The sequence below is a fragment of the Anolis carolinensis genome, chromosome 2, assembly GCF_035594765.1.
Source record: "Anolis carolinensis isolate JA03-04 chromosome 2, rAnoCar3.1.pri, whole genome shotgun sequence".
NCBI lineage: Eukaryota > Metazoa > Chordata > Lepidosauria > Squamata > Dactyloidae > Anolis > Anolis carolinensis.
This window is the reverse complement of record NC_085842.1, coordinates 295210455-295226865: the sequence shown is the minus strand read 5'-3', so window position 1 is coordinate 295226865 and position 16411 is coordinate 295210455. Positions and strand designations below refer to the sequence as shown.

Below are 16411 nucleotides of genomic sequence, written 5' to 3'. Positions count from 1 at the left end.
ACCACATTACCAAGTTATGTCTGCAGTTCTTAAGGAGCTGGTCGACCGGGACCTTGGCTTCATAATAATACTCATCTTGTAAAGAAAATCCCAAGACTTTTTAGCAGTAAAACTTCAGCTTTCCTCACACCGTTCCTGTAGCACATATTCCACTGGCAAAGGAGGCTTGCTTGAAAAAGGCATGCTTTGGAGAAAGCATCTTCCTTAGAACAACGAAAGCTCTTTGAGTCCTAAACTCCAGGAGTTCTTTGCCTCTCCCTCTCAGCTTTTACGCTAGCTGGGTTTGGAAGTGACAGTGCTTTTCTCTTCTGCCTTGCATTGCCGGGGGAGGGACCGTATTTTGAATCTATTCTCCATCTAGGTCACATGGGAAACAAGGCAGCTGAAAGAGCCTCTTGATCGTCCCCCCACCCTTACAATCCTATAATAATAGGTTTAAAGGTCAGAGACACATTCTAAAACTGTAGATGGGCAGTAAAAGGAAAATATGAAGATGAGCTGTAGGAGTGCCAGAAGGTATCCAGGGAAGCTTCACTTTCAGAGGTATGGAGGTAAACAGAAAAGAGTGGGGCTTTATGACCTCTTGTTTCAAGGCTATGACTGCTGGAGAACAAAATTACTTGCTTTTGTTTTCATTCTCTATACTGCAGATCACTTGCTTTCATCCCACAGTGTTCACAAAACGAAACCAGCTGCTTAATTGAAAATATAAAATCCACAACTGCAGAGAGTGCTGGCCAGCATTTGCCAGAGAGCACCTTAAAATATCATGACAGGTTTTAAAGAAAAGATTGCAATGCATTGTTGTTGTTGCCCCCCTCTCTTTCTCTCTCTCTCACACATATTTATCCTATACTTTAGGTATATCTTAGATTATATATTTTCATGGAGCCTATTTCCAAACATGTAGATTGCAGTCTAAATTCATGGGTGAGCTCAATGTGCACTGTTAAGCTTATTACTGTACATGTTTTGTTATGGATCCTGACATACAGTAAATTTTATTTTGTTATGCTGGACTTCGCCAAGTTACATTTATTTCAGTAAAAGTTACAAAATATGCCTCAGGTCCCATTAATATGCATGACCAATCATTCCTCATGCAAAATCCATGCTTTTTCTTTTTAAACCCAAAACCACAGTCTGTTACAAATATTTGGACCGAAGCCGATATATCAAGTTGGCAAAAGAGCTAAAACAGACATTTTTGTGTGACTATGTTTAGATGATATAGACTGATTTGTGCAGAGAGAGATATATATATTTTTAAATACAGTGCTGTGACTCTGCTTTGGAATGTGCTCTTAGCAGAAAGGCAACTCCGTTGTCGGCAAGTGACTACTTGCTGAGGAAATGCTCTTTTACGCAATAGCTCAAGAACAGTAGATTATACATTACAAGGGATTGAGTAACCAGTCAGTTTGGAGAGTATGAATCTCAATTCCTGGGACCTTCCTGGATTTGTGCTTAAAAAAAAAAAACCAAACAAACAAAAAACCAGGCAACATTTAGATACTGAGAGTTTCAACCTTTTCTGGACAAGTGCCTACGAATCTCCTTTGGCATTAGCCAAGGTTTACCCATTGTTATTCGACAAGCTCAAAAACATGCCGTGTGGTCTGTACCTTCTGTTCATTGACAGGAATCATCCTGCCTGTCCTCCAGGCTTGTGCCAATCATCTGAATGCAAATTGGTCCACAGTAGCAGAAAGAATTTTAATGAGGCATCATGCCACACATTCTCTTCGTTGGGCTTCCAAGCTTTTATCTTCCTAATATGTTTAGTAGCAGATGCTTAGGGATTTTCAAGGGGATCCTAGCTTGTTAGCTGAAGGGCTTCCAAGAGGGCAAGGACAAAAACAGCATGAGCCAAGTGGCTCTGCAAATAACAGAATCTAAAAATTCAACTAGATCATCTGCAGAAGATGCATTATGAGATCTTCCCATATTTGGGGTGATTTTATTTGGGGGATGGTATTCTGTATTTCCCCCAGAAATCATTTAGCTTATCAAAATAATCCAATTTTGCCTTTCTGATCACAATTGTGACCTCAGTTTCTAGGGGGAAACACATGGGATCCACAAATAGTTCCCCTCTTTAATGAACAGCAGCTTTTTTTTTTAAACCTTCTTTTGGCTTTATAGAAGGCAATGATTATATGTACATTGGTCACTGTTCAGGTCACATGCACCACCTCTCACTTCTGCAGGTTGACAACTGGAAAGAGAATGCATAATAATTACACTGCCACCCCAATAAGAGTACCACCCCATGATTTTTTTTCTCCAGTTTCTAAATTCCTAGTATTGCCATTACAATTCTGCTTCTCTGTGTTGTTTGTTCTTATGCAACTTCACATCATTTCTGAATTAGGATGACCCTACAGCAAATCTATCATGGAGTGTCACTGGGTACGTCACTGGGAAGGGACCTCGAGGGCCCAAGTTTGCCCATGCCTGCTTTAACTGCTAAGGCTCAATGCTATGGGAATCTTGGGAGTTGAAGTTTGGTGAAATACTAGCATTCTTTTTCACAAAAGGCTAAAGATCTGGTAAAACTACAACTCCAATGGTTCCATAACACTGAGTCATGGCAATTAATGCAATGTGAAACTGCATTAATGCTACATTACATTTTCTGAGGTTGAAAGAATGCAGTTTCCCAATGTCCCCCAAAAGGTTGAGTGTGGGCCAGGGCCGGCCAGAGATAATTTTTAATGTTAAGCGGGGGTGCTGAAAAGCGCCCCCGCCACCGGCCCCGCCTCCCACACCCTGGCCCTGCCCAGCGTGCCCTAGCCCCGCCTCCCACGCTGCGTGGGAGGCGGGGCCAGGGTGAATAGCGTGGGAGGCGGGGCCAGAGTTGGCCCCACCTCCCACGCTATTCGCCTTGGCCCGTCTGGCCTTTTCTAGCTGGCCAGACTGCAGTGGAGGTCACTCCAGGCCGCAATCGCGGCCTGGAGGGACCTCCGCTGCAGTTTGGCCAGCTAGAAAAGGCCAGACGGGCGAGCGGGAGTAGTGTGGGAGGCGGGGCCAGGGCACGCTGGGCGGGGGGCGGGGCCAACTCTGGCCCCGCCTCCCGCACTATTCGCCCTGGCCCTGCCTCCCACGCAGCGATTGCGGCCTGGAGGGACCTCCGCTGCAGTCTGGCCAGCTAGAAAAGGCCAGACGGGCGCACTGGGCGGGAGGCGGGGCACCGCCAGGGCGGTGCCCCGCCTCCCGCCCAGCCTGACGGCGCCCCCCCTCCCCCGGACCTGTGCCCGAGGCGGAGGCCTCACGTGGCCTCCATAGTGGGGCTGGTCCTGGTGTGGGCTCAAATCTTGGTGTCTCCTAATCTAGCACTCAAACTAATACAGCACACTGAGTCTCCAATTTGTAGAATGCAATAACAAATGGTAATCATATTTTTAATCACATTCTTTATCTTAGAAATCTTTTCATGGGTCAGTTCCCATGTTGCAAATGGACACTGAGAAAGAGATGCTGCAGCCTGTGTACACTGTGGCTCATTAGAAATAGGGCCTAAAATAAAAAGGCCAATTTAATAATCACTTCTTCATGCCAACACACCTGGAACTACTGTGTAAGATTCAAGTCCCCTCATCTCAAAATGAGCAGTATAGAACTGTAGACATGCAGGGGGGAAAGCAACCAGAAATTATCAAAGGCTGTAATAACGGCACTATGCTGAATAGTTAAAGAGTTTGAAGCTTTACAGTGAAGAAGAAGAAAGCAAATTAGGGGAGTAGATATGATAAAAATGTGTGATATTTTTCATGATATGGAGAAAATGGATGAGGTAAAGGTTATCTCCTCTTTTTTATGTTGTTGAAAAACAGAACCCTGAAACAGACTGAAACCCGTGGCTCCAAGGGTGCGAAAAAACTGAGTTCTCCCCCAATTTCAGGTGACTTCCCAATGAACGCGCCAAAATTTGCACAAGCACCGCACACATCCCAGGAAATAGCCCACCATTTTGTTTAGGAAAAGGCATAATGGCCTCACAAAACCCCGAGTTCCTTAATGGACTTAAGAACAGCCACAAGGGCTTTTCCAAGATTTTGTCTAACTCTATCCCTGGGAACACTTCCTCATTCCAATCGCCAGATCAGACCCCCCTCTCTGGGGTATCAATTGAAGTTGTGCCAGTACCCCGGCACACATTGTGTGGCCAGCCAAAATCCATTGTCCTGTTTCGGACAGCCATGAACAGACTCATCAATCTCATTAACAGCATTCCTTTCCTCCTGCACCCCTTCCATGAGCAGACCAAGAAACAGCCCCTGTTCCTTCTGCCTTCAACCTGTCTGTTTCTTATTTGGTCTTTGGAGCTTGACACGCTGGGCCATGAATCCACAGTTACTGAGGAGATGAAATCACTCAACACTTGTGCAAGGATCATCTAATGAAATTCAGAGCAAAGAAAGGAAGTATATAGTTGATATATGGAATCTTCTGCTATGAGATATGCTGATGGCAAGCTACTAGCTGGGATGCTTTCAATGCAGGCAGGGGGTATCAAGAACTATTAGATATGATACCTGAGAACATGGAAAAGTTGCATTTTGGACTACAGTTACAAAGAATCCCCAATGCATTCTGATCAGTGGACATGGTAATTGAGAGCTTCTGAGTTGTTCAACAAAGTAACTTCTCCAAGTTCTGTGATGGTTGTATAAAACTTCCAGGCAGTGGGTACTTTCTTTTTTTTGTGGCCTCTCTAAGGGGCTTCTGTTGTCTGTGTTATTTTGTTATATTATGTATTAGTTTGTTTTGCTGTAAGCCGCCCCGAGTCCCATTGGGGAGAGGGGGTGGGATATAAATAAGTCTTATTATTACTATTATTATTATCTAGATAATATTTGAGCAAAACTGTATGGATGATGAGATGGGCCTTTGGTATGATCTAGTGGGGTTTTATATTCTTATATGCAGAACAATCTGGTGACATCATAGTAGACAGAAAAAAATTGTTTCGTAGTATAGTTTCTTAATAACAGACATTATTCTTGTCTTGCTCTAGGCTAGAATGGTAGACTATACCTAGTGGATCAGGCCTGTTCACAGCAGAAGATCAGGACCAGTAATATGTCAGTAAGAAGTCCAAACACAGATATGCAGAAACTCAAATATTTAAACATCAGAATCTTCCCTACAAGGCAAAATTTGGCTGGCAGAACAGTGAAGAACGTATTAAATCCCTTCCAGCACTAAAGTGTGATTTTGGAACCCATGTGGTATGTTTGTGTTGAAAAATACTTTTAAACAAATGGTCCAAAGAATTTATAAACCTCTTGTGTTAATTATGGATAATTAACAGACATTACTTGCCCCACTCTGTTATTTGTACTGATGCCAATGTTGACCTTCTGCAGCATAGCAAAACTTTTTCAAGACCATTTTTCCTCCTCTTGCAGCACTGCAGTATCTTTCATTTTAACTGATGAAAGCTTATTTTAAAACCATTTTAAAACAATTCTGAAGATTACGACAGTTTTTTGGACACATACTTGCAAAATCTGGTTTGCTTCATAAAAGTTTCCAAGATCCATACCATTTAAAATAAACAGAACAGCAAGCATTAAAAATAGGATTTGCTGCAGTAGAGGGTGGGGAAACACCTTATTCTTGCTGGTGTTACATTTTGTGTTGACAGCACTATGTGATAATCATAGCTATAACCAGGCCTGTAGCTTTCTTGTCCTTTCCAACAACCAAACATTAATTTGTGAGAGGAGCGTTCTTTCAAAACCATGAGAAATATTTGCAGCTCCTTGTTTCAGGTGGTAATCTTACATGGACAGTCTCAGCACAATAGAACAGTATTTATGTCTGGTTGCTTTTTCGTAAGGATCAGGAAAAAATTGACTATCAATTTGAAAAAATTGACTACAAATAATAGCTGCCATCTTGATGATAACCAAGGGTGCACAAGAGTGAAGTCCAATGTACACTTGCATACAGCTGTTTTTGGGTATTGCATAGGCTGATACTCTCCTCCCTGCTCTGCAACTTCCAAAGCCTCCCCAGGATGCACCATTATGATAGTCCCATTCATTATGGACACTCAGTGGCCTGTGTGCAGCTAGAAGATTTGGAGAAGTATCTGGCTATGTCCTCATAGCCCAGTAGTTCTCAACCTGGGGTCCCCAGATGTTTTTGGCCTTCAACTCCCAGAAATCCTAACAGCTGGTAAACGGGCTGGAATTTCTGGGAGTTGTGGGCCAAAAACATCTGGGGACCCTAGATTGAGAACCACTGTCATAGCCAGATGTTGAATGACTGCATCTTCCACTGGGACCTCTGGAGTGTTTTGGACTTCACCTTCCAGAATTCCTGGCCATTGGACAAACTGGCTAGGGCTTCTGGGAGTTGAAGTCTGAAACATCTGGAGGGCCATACGTTTGACACCTCTACTCTAAGGGATCCCACTGAAACTGAGAGGATGATGCCAGTGTCTGTGTCTTGCTATGGAGACAAAGTCAGGTGGTCCTTCAATCCATTCCATGGTATATGTGTTGAACTTTTATACTGTACTACTCTCTGAAATACAGGATCTTGGCAATTGTGTGAATAGTCTGTTTGGGGGAGGGGGCACATTGCTTAAAGAATTCTGTACAATCCAGGCATAAAGTGAAGGCCATGGTTGCAAAATTTACTGTATAATGCTGTTCATATCTCGTGTCAGGAGTGAAAAACATGTGGTTATTTAGATATTTTAAGGCTACAAGCCCCAGCTCCAGCCAGCTGGGCACTACATTCCAACAACATTTTGAATGCTCCATGATCCCCATTGCTGTCCAATACAAATCAATAAAGAACACAATTCCATACAAATCTGTTCAGAGGTTAGTCCTGTTGAATTCAGTAGGACTTCCTTCTAAATAAATATGTATTGGTTTATAAACATATGCATCCTATATACATATAGCTGAAAACCTATAGCAATAATATAGTGGGAATTGCTTCTGAATAGATATGCTGTTAGTTAGTTGGCTGGATTAATAAATCAAAATGGTTTGACTAAATATGTCCTCAATTAGGACTCTTTTTAAAAGGAACGCAATAAAATTAATGATATCATGGTTGGCAAGCATGTTCTTCAGTGATGGCCTCCTCTTCTTTCTCACACAGGATGGACTTTCTTTCTATTGAAATACATCTCAAGAATGCGAACAACAAAGCTTACTATTATCCTTCTCTAATCTTGAAATATTTAGAAAACAAACAGAGATACAAGGCATTGAGCATGCATTTGTCCACATTTCAACTGGACCTTCTTTCCATCACATGTCTTTGCATAGATACAAAGCCTCCCTTCTTCAACACAGGCCAAGTCCTTCAAATTGACAAAGGTGCTAAAAATCATAACATTTGTGGGTGCAATATAATACATATGGCCAATTTTCCCATTGATTGCATATTTATAGTTTCAATGACCCACACAACAACAAAATATCCACTCCCTAATGTTGTTTTTACACAATATACCATGCAGCTTCTGGTAGCAATTGCAACCAGAGTTTGAATGTGTTGAGACTAGATCCCAACTTTTAATATCCTCTAGCCACTCCAGCATGTTTAGTGACCACTCCAGGAACTTCTGGGAATTAGACTTCAAAAATGGAAACATTGTAGTGTTTCAAGAATCAGATATGTTCTCAGATACAACTACTCAACAACTAATAGGTGACACAGAAGATCCAAAAAGGCTGCTTAACTTTGCTGATAAGATGTTCCCTGTCACTCAGAAGTTTGGAAAGGCTCAGCACATAATAATAATAATAATAATAATAATAATAATAATAATAATAATAATAATAATAATAATAATAATAAACAACTTTATTTATATTCTGCCCTCTCTCTCCAAGGGGACTCAGGGCAGATCAGGCTACATAAGTAAAGACTGGGTCATATATGCTGACTGTGCCTGGACCTCTGACTTCCATTGTAGAACTGCACATCCAACTACTCCATCACGTCTAGTTGTTATGCGAAGAAGAAAAAACTTGGAAGGTTGTACCTCTTCCCCTTGTATATGAATTAGCAAGTTACTCCTGACCTTCCTAATCAGAAGGCACAACAAACATTGAAACAGATTTTCTGTTCTGTTATTATTCTGTCAACATAAAGGGTTTTGTTTCAAATAGGTTTCTCTAATTAGGAAAGTAATTTGAGCAAAGACTTTAAGTTTACTTTTGATAAGCACTGGATAGCTTCTTAGGTATAAAACACCATTCCCCAACCTGTTGCCTCCAGGATATTTTGAACTAAAAAATCCCACCAGCATGAACAAGGTGATAATATAAACTTTAGTACAAGACATCTGGAAGGATGCAGATAAGAGAAACCTGCCATAAAAGATCATAGTCATCAACAGGCTTGGAATGCTTACTAAAACGAAATTATGCCAGTTCTTTCTCATTGAAAGAAATGAAGCCCACGTTCATTTGTTCTTGTTGACCTCCAAACCACCTTATTATTATCAGCCCTGCAAATTCAGTGCCATGATTTCCTTGAAATTGGTTATCCATGAGTAATGGCTATATTAAGGATTTTCCCTAAAAGCATATTAATATGATCTGGTCAGACTTTGCATTGTATCTTTAGACTACCTTTATTACATCTATGATCACTATTAATTCCACTCCATTTCTTCTTAGATTTTCATTTCCAGGGTAAAACTTTGCAACATGATCTGACTTAAATCAGAGTCCCCGCTGGGGAGATGGTGGCGGGGTATAAAGTTTTATTATTATTATTATTAAATGTCCAATTCCTGTCCATTTTAGCTCACTCACTGTGATGACTTATGGGCCATGTAGTCCCGTTCCTAGTACTGTTGTGACAGATGAAGAGGAAAACTTGGGTTTCCCACCGTTTCTGCCAGATTTGGAGCCCTTGCAGCTGCAGGATGTTTGTCCACAAGAAGTCAGCCAAACAAGCCTTGTGGAAAAATCTCCCCCATTTTCTCGCCGCCTTTATTATAATCAAGATAGGCACGCTCGGGAGGCGACTTGCCGAAGCGCCCGGATAGCTGCCAGACAATTAGATGATTAAGTCTATTTCCCTTGGGAAAGTTTAAGGAGTCTCGCATCTGGACAGTATAGGTTTCGGTTCTTGTTCCCCAGAGAAAGTGTGCTTTGGCGGGAAAACAAGATCCTATATAGATGTTGGCCACAAAGGATTCCTTGCGGAGTCAATTCGTCAGCTTCGGGAGTAGATTGTGTGTGGACTACGCTACTCCAGCTTCCAGGACCTTGCTCTCGTTCCAGCCCTGCCTTGTTCCCCGGACCTCGCCACGGATTTCGCCACGGACCCTGTTCTTGCTCCTCGCTTCTTGTTGCCTTGAATCAAGCCTTGTTTGCCAAGAATCTAGTTTGCTCCCCAGCCTTGCATCAAGCTCCATGGACTAAAGGACCTTGTCATTTCCCCTCACTTTGCTTGGCAAAGTGTGTGTTTCGGTTATTGGATTACAACTTTGGACTTTAATATCTCATATTGGACATTGTTTTCCTGGACTATATTTGACCTTTCCTGAAAGGTCTTCTTCTGAACTTTATTCTACACTTGTTTTTATTAACTTTATATATTTCCTCAATAAAGATATTAGATAGATTCTGGCCTCTGTGTATGGTTATTGGTGCTCTGCAGCCTGGGTCCTGACACTCACTCCAAGCATTGTAACGTTTGTATGTTCTATGGCTTGTCTTTTTATGTCTAGTTGCCTCTATCTCATGTTTCTCATATTCTAAGTTCCTATAATATGTGTTGTGCAGCTTAGGACTTTAATTTATCTCTGAGCACATCAACATCTGAACATCCTTTTGGCTTCAGTTCAGTCATGTCATTAGCCACAGTGCTATTCATAGTCATCCGCTGGTGTACACCATTACCAAATTCAGTGCCATCTGACGTGGGAGTGTCGTCTTCCAACACTATCTCTTATTTCATTTTGGATTGTCTCATCATAGGATTTTCATTGTGAAAGACATTGAAAGCTATGCCTTCTTCTGCTAACAGCAAGTGTTAGCTATGGTGTCACTGCCATTGTCTCTAAGAGATCCTCCATTAATCTGCTTCTACCCATTCATATTATGCCTAATTTGCACTGGAAACACTTCCATTGATTGAGTCATCTCAAGCCATATATGATTTTTAAAAATCTATTTATAGCCTGTTTCAGCATCTCCGTGGAATCTTACAAAATTTTAGCAAGCATGTAAGTAAGCAAAAGATATAACAAAAAATTACAATACAAGACAAAATAAATACCAGATAACATAATAAACATGGAAGATAACATTACCTACCCGTTAAAAGTAGCAAAATAGAGGCAGATCACCTAGCTTTCTGATATGCTTTGCTCAGGCATAAATTAATATTTAACCATTAAAATGTAGTGAGACTTCAGAAGGTGAGAACAATAGATTACCTTGCAGAATGCCTAATTTCACAGTTACAATCACCTAGTCATGTCCTTTTGTAGGTATACTATTGTATCATCCTCAATCTTAAATTTTCTTCACTATCATTCAACAATCTGGAACTTGGGTTTAAGCACCTTGAATAGCTCCTCTAACCCCACTGGCAATATATAGCAGGATACATGTATGTAAGGAACTAACTCTTCAGTGGATGAATTTCAGTGTTATCTTTAATCGGAAAGTCACTTTGTCTAACTGGTAAAAATAAACCCACTGAATCAGTAACTCAGGATGATATCTGAGGGTCTCTTACTGTGGGACGATAAATAGCAGAATGAGACATCAGAGTTTCCTTAGTATCTACACAGAGGATAGATGAAGTGTCTAGAAGTGCAACGTGTATGTGGATGACAGGGAATGGGCAAGGAAGGGGAGAGGATATTTTGAGATATTTCAGTGCTATGATATCTTGCTTTCATATAAACCAAATTACTGCAAAGAAAGAATAATAGCTAACCCTGGAAACAGCATTTCATTTCTTTGATAAACAAATTCAAGTCAAATGTCAATAAATTTTTCTTCACATGGCTATTAACAATATAATATAATACAATATAATATACTTTATTTATATTATGCTCTATCTCCCCTATGAGACTCCACTTCAGTTGGTTGAACGTCCAGTAGGGGAAGTGCTACAGCGTCATCCACAAAAAGCTGGGGATTGTTGATGTGGAAAAACAGGCTTAAATGGGTGAGAAAGTAACTTGTACTTGCATAGGCATATCTGGACTTTCTTCTGGTCTTGTTCCCTCCTATCTGTATTTTGATGCAATATAGTTTGGGTTTCAATACTGTATGTCAGCAAGATTTCTCCAGGCTCTTCCAGCAACAAGTTTATAAAGTGGTCAGATATTTGGGGGAGGTCTGATTGTCATATGAAGAAATCCTGCCATCTTACAGGGCTTCCAGAAACTAAAGATGCTTGGCCTGCAATTTCAGTGGCTGATTTGATGGCAGTTTTGTAGAGGACGTCTTGAAAAAAAGAAGTAAAATGGCTGCAACATGGCTCAGAGACCACATAGTGCTCATTCCTGACATAAATGGTAAAAGTAAACACATGCAACAATTGACTTGGGTAGGGGGTGTTTTCTCTTATTTCTTGTGTATAGCAATTTCATTTCACTGACCTGATTCACTCACTTAAATAAATATTTCAAATTTATTGCACCTGAAGGTAGGCTTAATATGGGAAGGAGAATTGTGATGGGCCTGACAGTCAATTTTCTGGGACCCACTGGTCTTAACAGAAAACTTTATTTTTATTTATGCCCCACCTTTCCCCTGAAGGTAAGAAGGTGAAAGACAGCAGTTAAACTATACAGAACATGGAAACGTTTGGGACTATAAATATTTATTGAAGTTTTGTTAGACAATATTTTAGTTTGGAAACCTATCATTATGAAGATGAAAGTGCCCTTGTTACTTTCTGTCATATCTGAGAGGAGACCATGACCTATGTCTACTTTGCAGCTAATGATAATTTGTAATTTTATTCCAAAGTGTCAAATCAAATAGTGAGTTATGGCTTTTTGAACCATCCAGTGAGTTTCAGCTTGCCACAGAACAGAAGCAGTCATTTTAAGCATTTACTGTAAGTTCATGGTTGCCGTTCCTTAGCTCAGGCACTACAAATTATGCTTTTTTTGATCAATCTTATTGTGACAGTGTCATAACTAATTGATCCAAGGGCTCCCCATACTGTTTGGACTGATGGACATATCTGGGACTTTTTGAATTTGGGATGGTGTCATTGGTTTGGGGGGGGGGTCACTTATTCACACAATGGGTGCTATGATGAACATGAGCAGCCAGAAAACACCCATTTCCTAAAAGGCAAAGTGGCAAAGCTAATAGTGTAGCAACATGCAAAGTAACAAGGCAAAGGTGGGATCTGATAAACTTTCTGATCATATTTAGTTATGATCTCCTGATGTAACTCCTATATTCCCAAATCATTGACCATGCTTACTGAGGCTGATGGGAATTTTAGTCCAAAATACCAGAGGGAGACACCAGGTTTCCAATTTCTATTGTAGATAACACTGTGTTGGGTGGAAAAATAACCTAACCCAAACAAACTCTTTTCTGCAGACAACGAGTAGGGTGGCAACCAAAGTCAAATAAATTGACAGATAACAAAAAAGTATAATCACCAACATTTAGGAGGACAATTTGCAGTGCAGCTATAAGCTATGAAAACATGACTTTCTCATAGCTATATATGCTAAATACCATGAAACATAATGACTATTTTTCAGGACTGCTGATGCAACTGTCTTCCTTTTTTTTGTTGTTGTTGTTGCTCAAAGAGCAAATCTTGGTATGCAGTTGATAAGTTTCTTTCTTACTTTTTCTCCCTACCTTAGCTCACAATTGTCTCATGCTTTGAAAAGAAAACAGCCATTTTTATCAACGGAATGGCCCAAGGGGCATCAAAAATGTCCTTAAAATCCAAAGCAAAGATAAAGGGAAATAGGATTTGCATTGAATTACAATGCCAGAAGATCAAATGAGTAAATAAAGATGTATGGCCTTGCACGGCCAAGGAAACAGATAATCAATGTCAGGAAAAACAAGCCCCCCCCCTATTATTCTGTTCTGTTCTTAAGATTTACTGACTTACACAGGGAGCTACATTCTAAAGTAATAGCCCTCACACTCCGTAAAATCTAGTACAATTTTGACATCACTGTTACACTGTGCACTTCTCTGTTCTTGCAGGATCAGGATGAGTTAAAGTAGTGGAAGGAGGAAGTTAGGATTCTTTTTACAGGGATTTCAAACTTCATTGTCAGGAGCTGAGATGCTGCCCTGAATCCCCATGGGGAGATGGGGCAGGATATAAAGAAAGTCTGATTGAGTCTGATAGGTTTTTGTAAGTCCCGAATCAGATTTTTCCAGTTGCAAAATATTTATTCAGTCAATTAGTACCACTTAAAATCTACTCGATCTATTGCCCCCCCCCAAAGGTTGGTGAGAGATGTATGAAGTGCCTTGCAGACACAACTGCTTTGATGTCATTTTTGAAATATCATCCTTAACATAGTGCCAGAATTGCAAAAATGTCTGATACATTTGAGTTCTGTTATGTCACAATGCCACAATGCCAGCATAAGGAGAGGTTAAGGTGGAAGGAGATACTATTTGCTCCTTTTGAGGTATACTATTTTTCAAATATTTCTGTGTGACGATGGTGAAAGGGTGTTGAAATGCTTTGTATTCTTCCATGCCACAATTCCATCATAAAGAAAATTTAAGAGGGAAAAAAAGATGCTATTTCACAATTATAACCCTCCCTAGCACCAGGTCTTGTCTGACCTTGGAAGCCAACAGGATCAGCCTGATTAGTATTTGTATGGGAGACTATCAATGAATACCTGATGCTGGAGGTAATATTTCAGAGGAAGGAACTGGCGAAAGCACCTCTGAGTACTTCTTGCCTTAAAAAGCCCTCTAAAATTAATGCAAGCACCATAAAGCGACAAATGACTTGAAAGCACATTTACAAAACTGCATCGTGAAAGAGACAGGTGTGTAGACACTGCAGAGTGTCTACACAAACACCCCAGGATCGCTTTCGAGGCTGGGAGAGTAGCCACAATATCAGTTGATTGTGGGTTGGAACTGAACCCAGGAATATTTTTTCTCAATCTGTTTACTGAAATGTGCTGATGTTCATTGCCATGTCCATTTGGGATGAATGCTGGACTTTGGCAGGGCATAGGAAGTGAGAACAAAGGCCTGGAAAGTGAGAATCCCCATGGGATGATGTTGTTTTCTTCCCAAGGGAGGAAGTGTTTGCCTTCCAACCAGCTGTGTTTTGACATTATAAAGAGTGGATCCTGAGAAGAGCACTGCATTTTTTGGTCTCGGATTCAAGCCCTGCATGTGGCATACTTTGGTCCACTGCAGCGTGTTATCTGTCTTGTTCCTAACCATCTGGTGAGTTTTTTTTAAACATGCTGTGTCAGGCACTGGGAATGTACGTTTTGTGGACACTCCACTCTCAGTTGGCTTCGAAATGAATTAAATGTTTGTTTAGAACTGTCCATAGTCTCTCCTTTTGGGGCATGTTATTTTGAAAGAAGAATATGGATAAGGATTGGAAAAGGCCATCAAAATATTACTTTTCTATTGTGCCAGAATGGTATAATGCTAGAATAAGTTAATGTAAATGGTAAGTGGAAGGAAAAACAAGAAGGCACTTATTCACTATGCATAAACACTAAAACAAAGCAAAACATATGAGCAAAGAGATAGCAAGTGAACTATGTATGCTCTCAAATGAAGCAGATGTCAGAAAAGAGGACAGCAAATACTACTTCAATCAAAAAAGACACACATACTCTTTGAGAAAAACATCATAGAAACTTAGAATGTAGAAGCAGCAGTATTATATCCAAATTCTAATTACAAAATAAAAACAAAAATGGGGCACATGTCATGAGGGACAATTTGGTAAGAGGGCCACTTTTGGTAAGAGTGACTGGAATCATTTTAAGTGTGTTCTCAACTTTTTAAAAGGACCCTCCAGTGGCGCAATGGGTTAAACCCTTGTGCTGGCTGGACTGCTGACCAAAAAATTGGCAACTCGAATCCGGGGAGAGGGGTGAGCTCCCATCTGTCAGCTCCAGCTTTCCATGCGGGGACATGAGAGAAGCCTCCTACAGCATGGAAAAACATCCGGGCATCCCTGGGGCAACGTCCTTGCAGATGGCCAATTTTCTCACATCAGAAGCGACTTGTGGTTTTTCAAGTCGTTCCTGACACACACAAAATCTTTTTATTTTTTTTAACTTTCTGATCACCACTTTTGCCATAGGATGAATGGCAGTGACTAGAAAGGTTTTTTAATTGCTTTTGCTCAAAAGGGGACTCTGGGTATTGCAATGCTAAAAATAACTCTCCAAGCTCTGTGCAACGTTTAAAGTGAAGGTGGGCCGAGCTCTACCATGATCTGCTGTCTAATACACTGCTGCCCATTTCCCATCCTAGCCTTTTAAAAAGACAGAGGACGGGTGCTAAGAGAAATGTGCTGTTCTTTCACTCTTCTAGGGGAAAACAAAAACAAACAGACTCAGGAAAAAAGCCAGTGCTGGATGGTGCTCTTGGAGGATGTGCTGAAAAACACAAATTAAGGAAGCATGACAATTCCACACTCATTTTAGAAACAGAATAAGCTTCAATTTGTTTGTGATGACATCAGGCTTTCCAGACACTCACGGTCTTTTCAGCTGGTTGTTTTTGGCACCCCCTCACAGTTTCCTTTGTGGTAATTTTCTTTATCTAGCTGCATCTTCTCTCTCTGTCCCACTTTTTTTAAGGTTCAAGTGAAATAAAATGAAATTCCTAGGCTACAGAATTATGCACGTCAACAACATGAGCAACTGATAAATCAGCTCAGCCTTTGATCACTTTGTAAAGGAAAATTACATTTAAGCCAAAAAATATCAGAAAACTTTGTATTTCCTGGACAAAAACCTGAGATATTTTTTCTCACTTTCCTAAAAAAAAGGAAGTATTCACTAACAAATATTCTCCATCAATTGTGAAGGTGAGAGGACACATTTCCCCAACACACCCACAAACAGGATGGAGAATTTTGAATGGCTGTGTCTGAACACACTTTGCTCCTTTCTCTACTGCAACTTTTCCAGTGACTATGGAACCCAGCAAATTATTACAATGATGGCATTCCCCCCCCCCCCCCCCCCGCCGCGGCCTTGAAAACTATCCAGATCCTAAATAGGTAATCCACTGAGATATAAAGAATGTCTGAAAATGCACTTGTCATTGGTGCTAAAAGATATTTCAACATATAACTGTGATGACTCATGGGCCTTGTAGTCCTGCTCATGACATTGTAATGCCTGATAAAGAAGAAAACTTGGGTTTTTTACCTTCCCAGTCAGAACTGGAAT

At 40.6% G+C, this 16411-nt stretch overlaps 1 protein-coding gene across 12 annotated transcripts in view; it reads right to left on the bottom strand.

Moving 5' to 3' along the window:
* pde4d (phosphodiesterase 4D) overlaps positions 1 to 16411 on the bottom strand; it is an 830388-nt gene that overhangs the window by 195903 nt on the left and 618074 nt on the right. Inside the window, exon 1 of one of the 12 annotated variants that reach the window (XM_008102877.3) lies at positions 11 to 2539. The exons of the other annotated variants lie outside the window; for them this stretch is intronic. Coding sequence (XP_008101084.1) covers positions 11 to 75 — 65 coding nt within the window. The 5' untranslated portion in view covers positions 76 to 2539. Of the gene's footprint in view, positions 1 to 10; positions 2540 to 16411 lie in introns of those variants that run through there. 12 annotated transcript variants of the gene reach the window in all.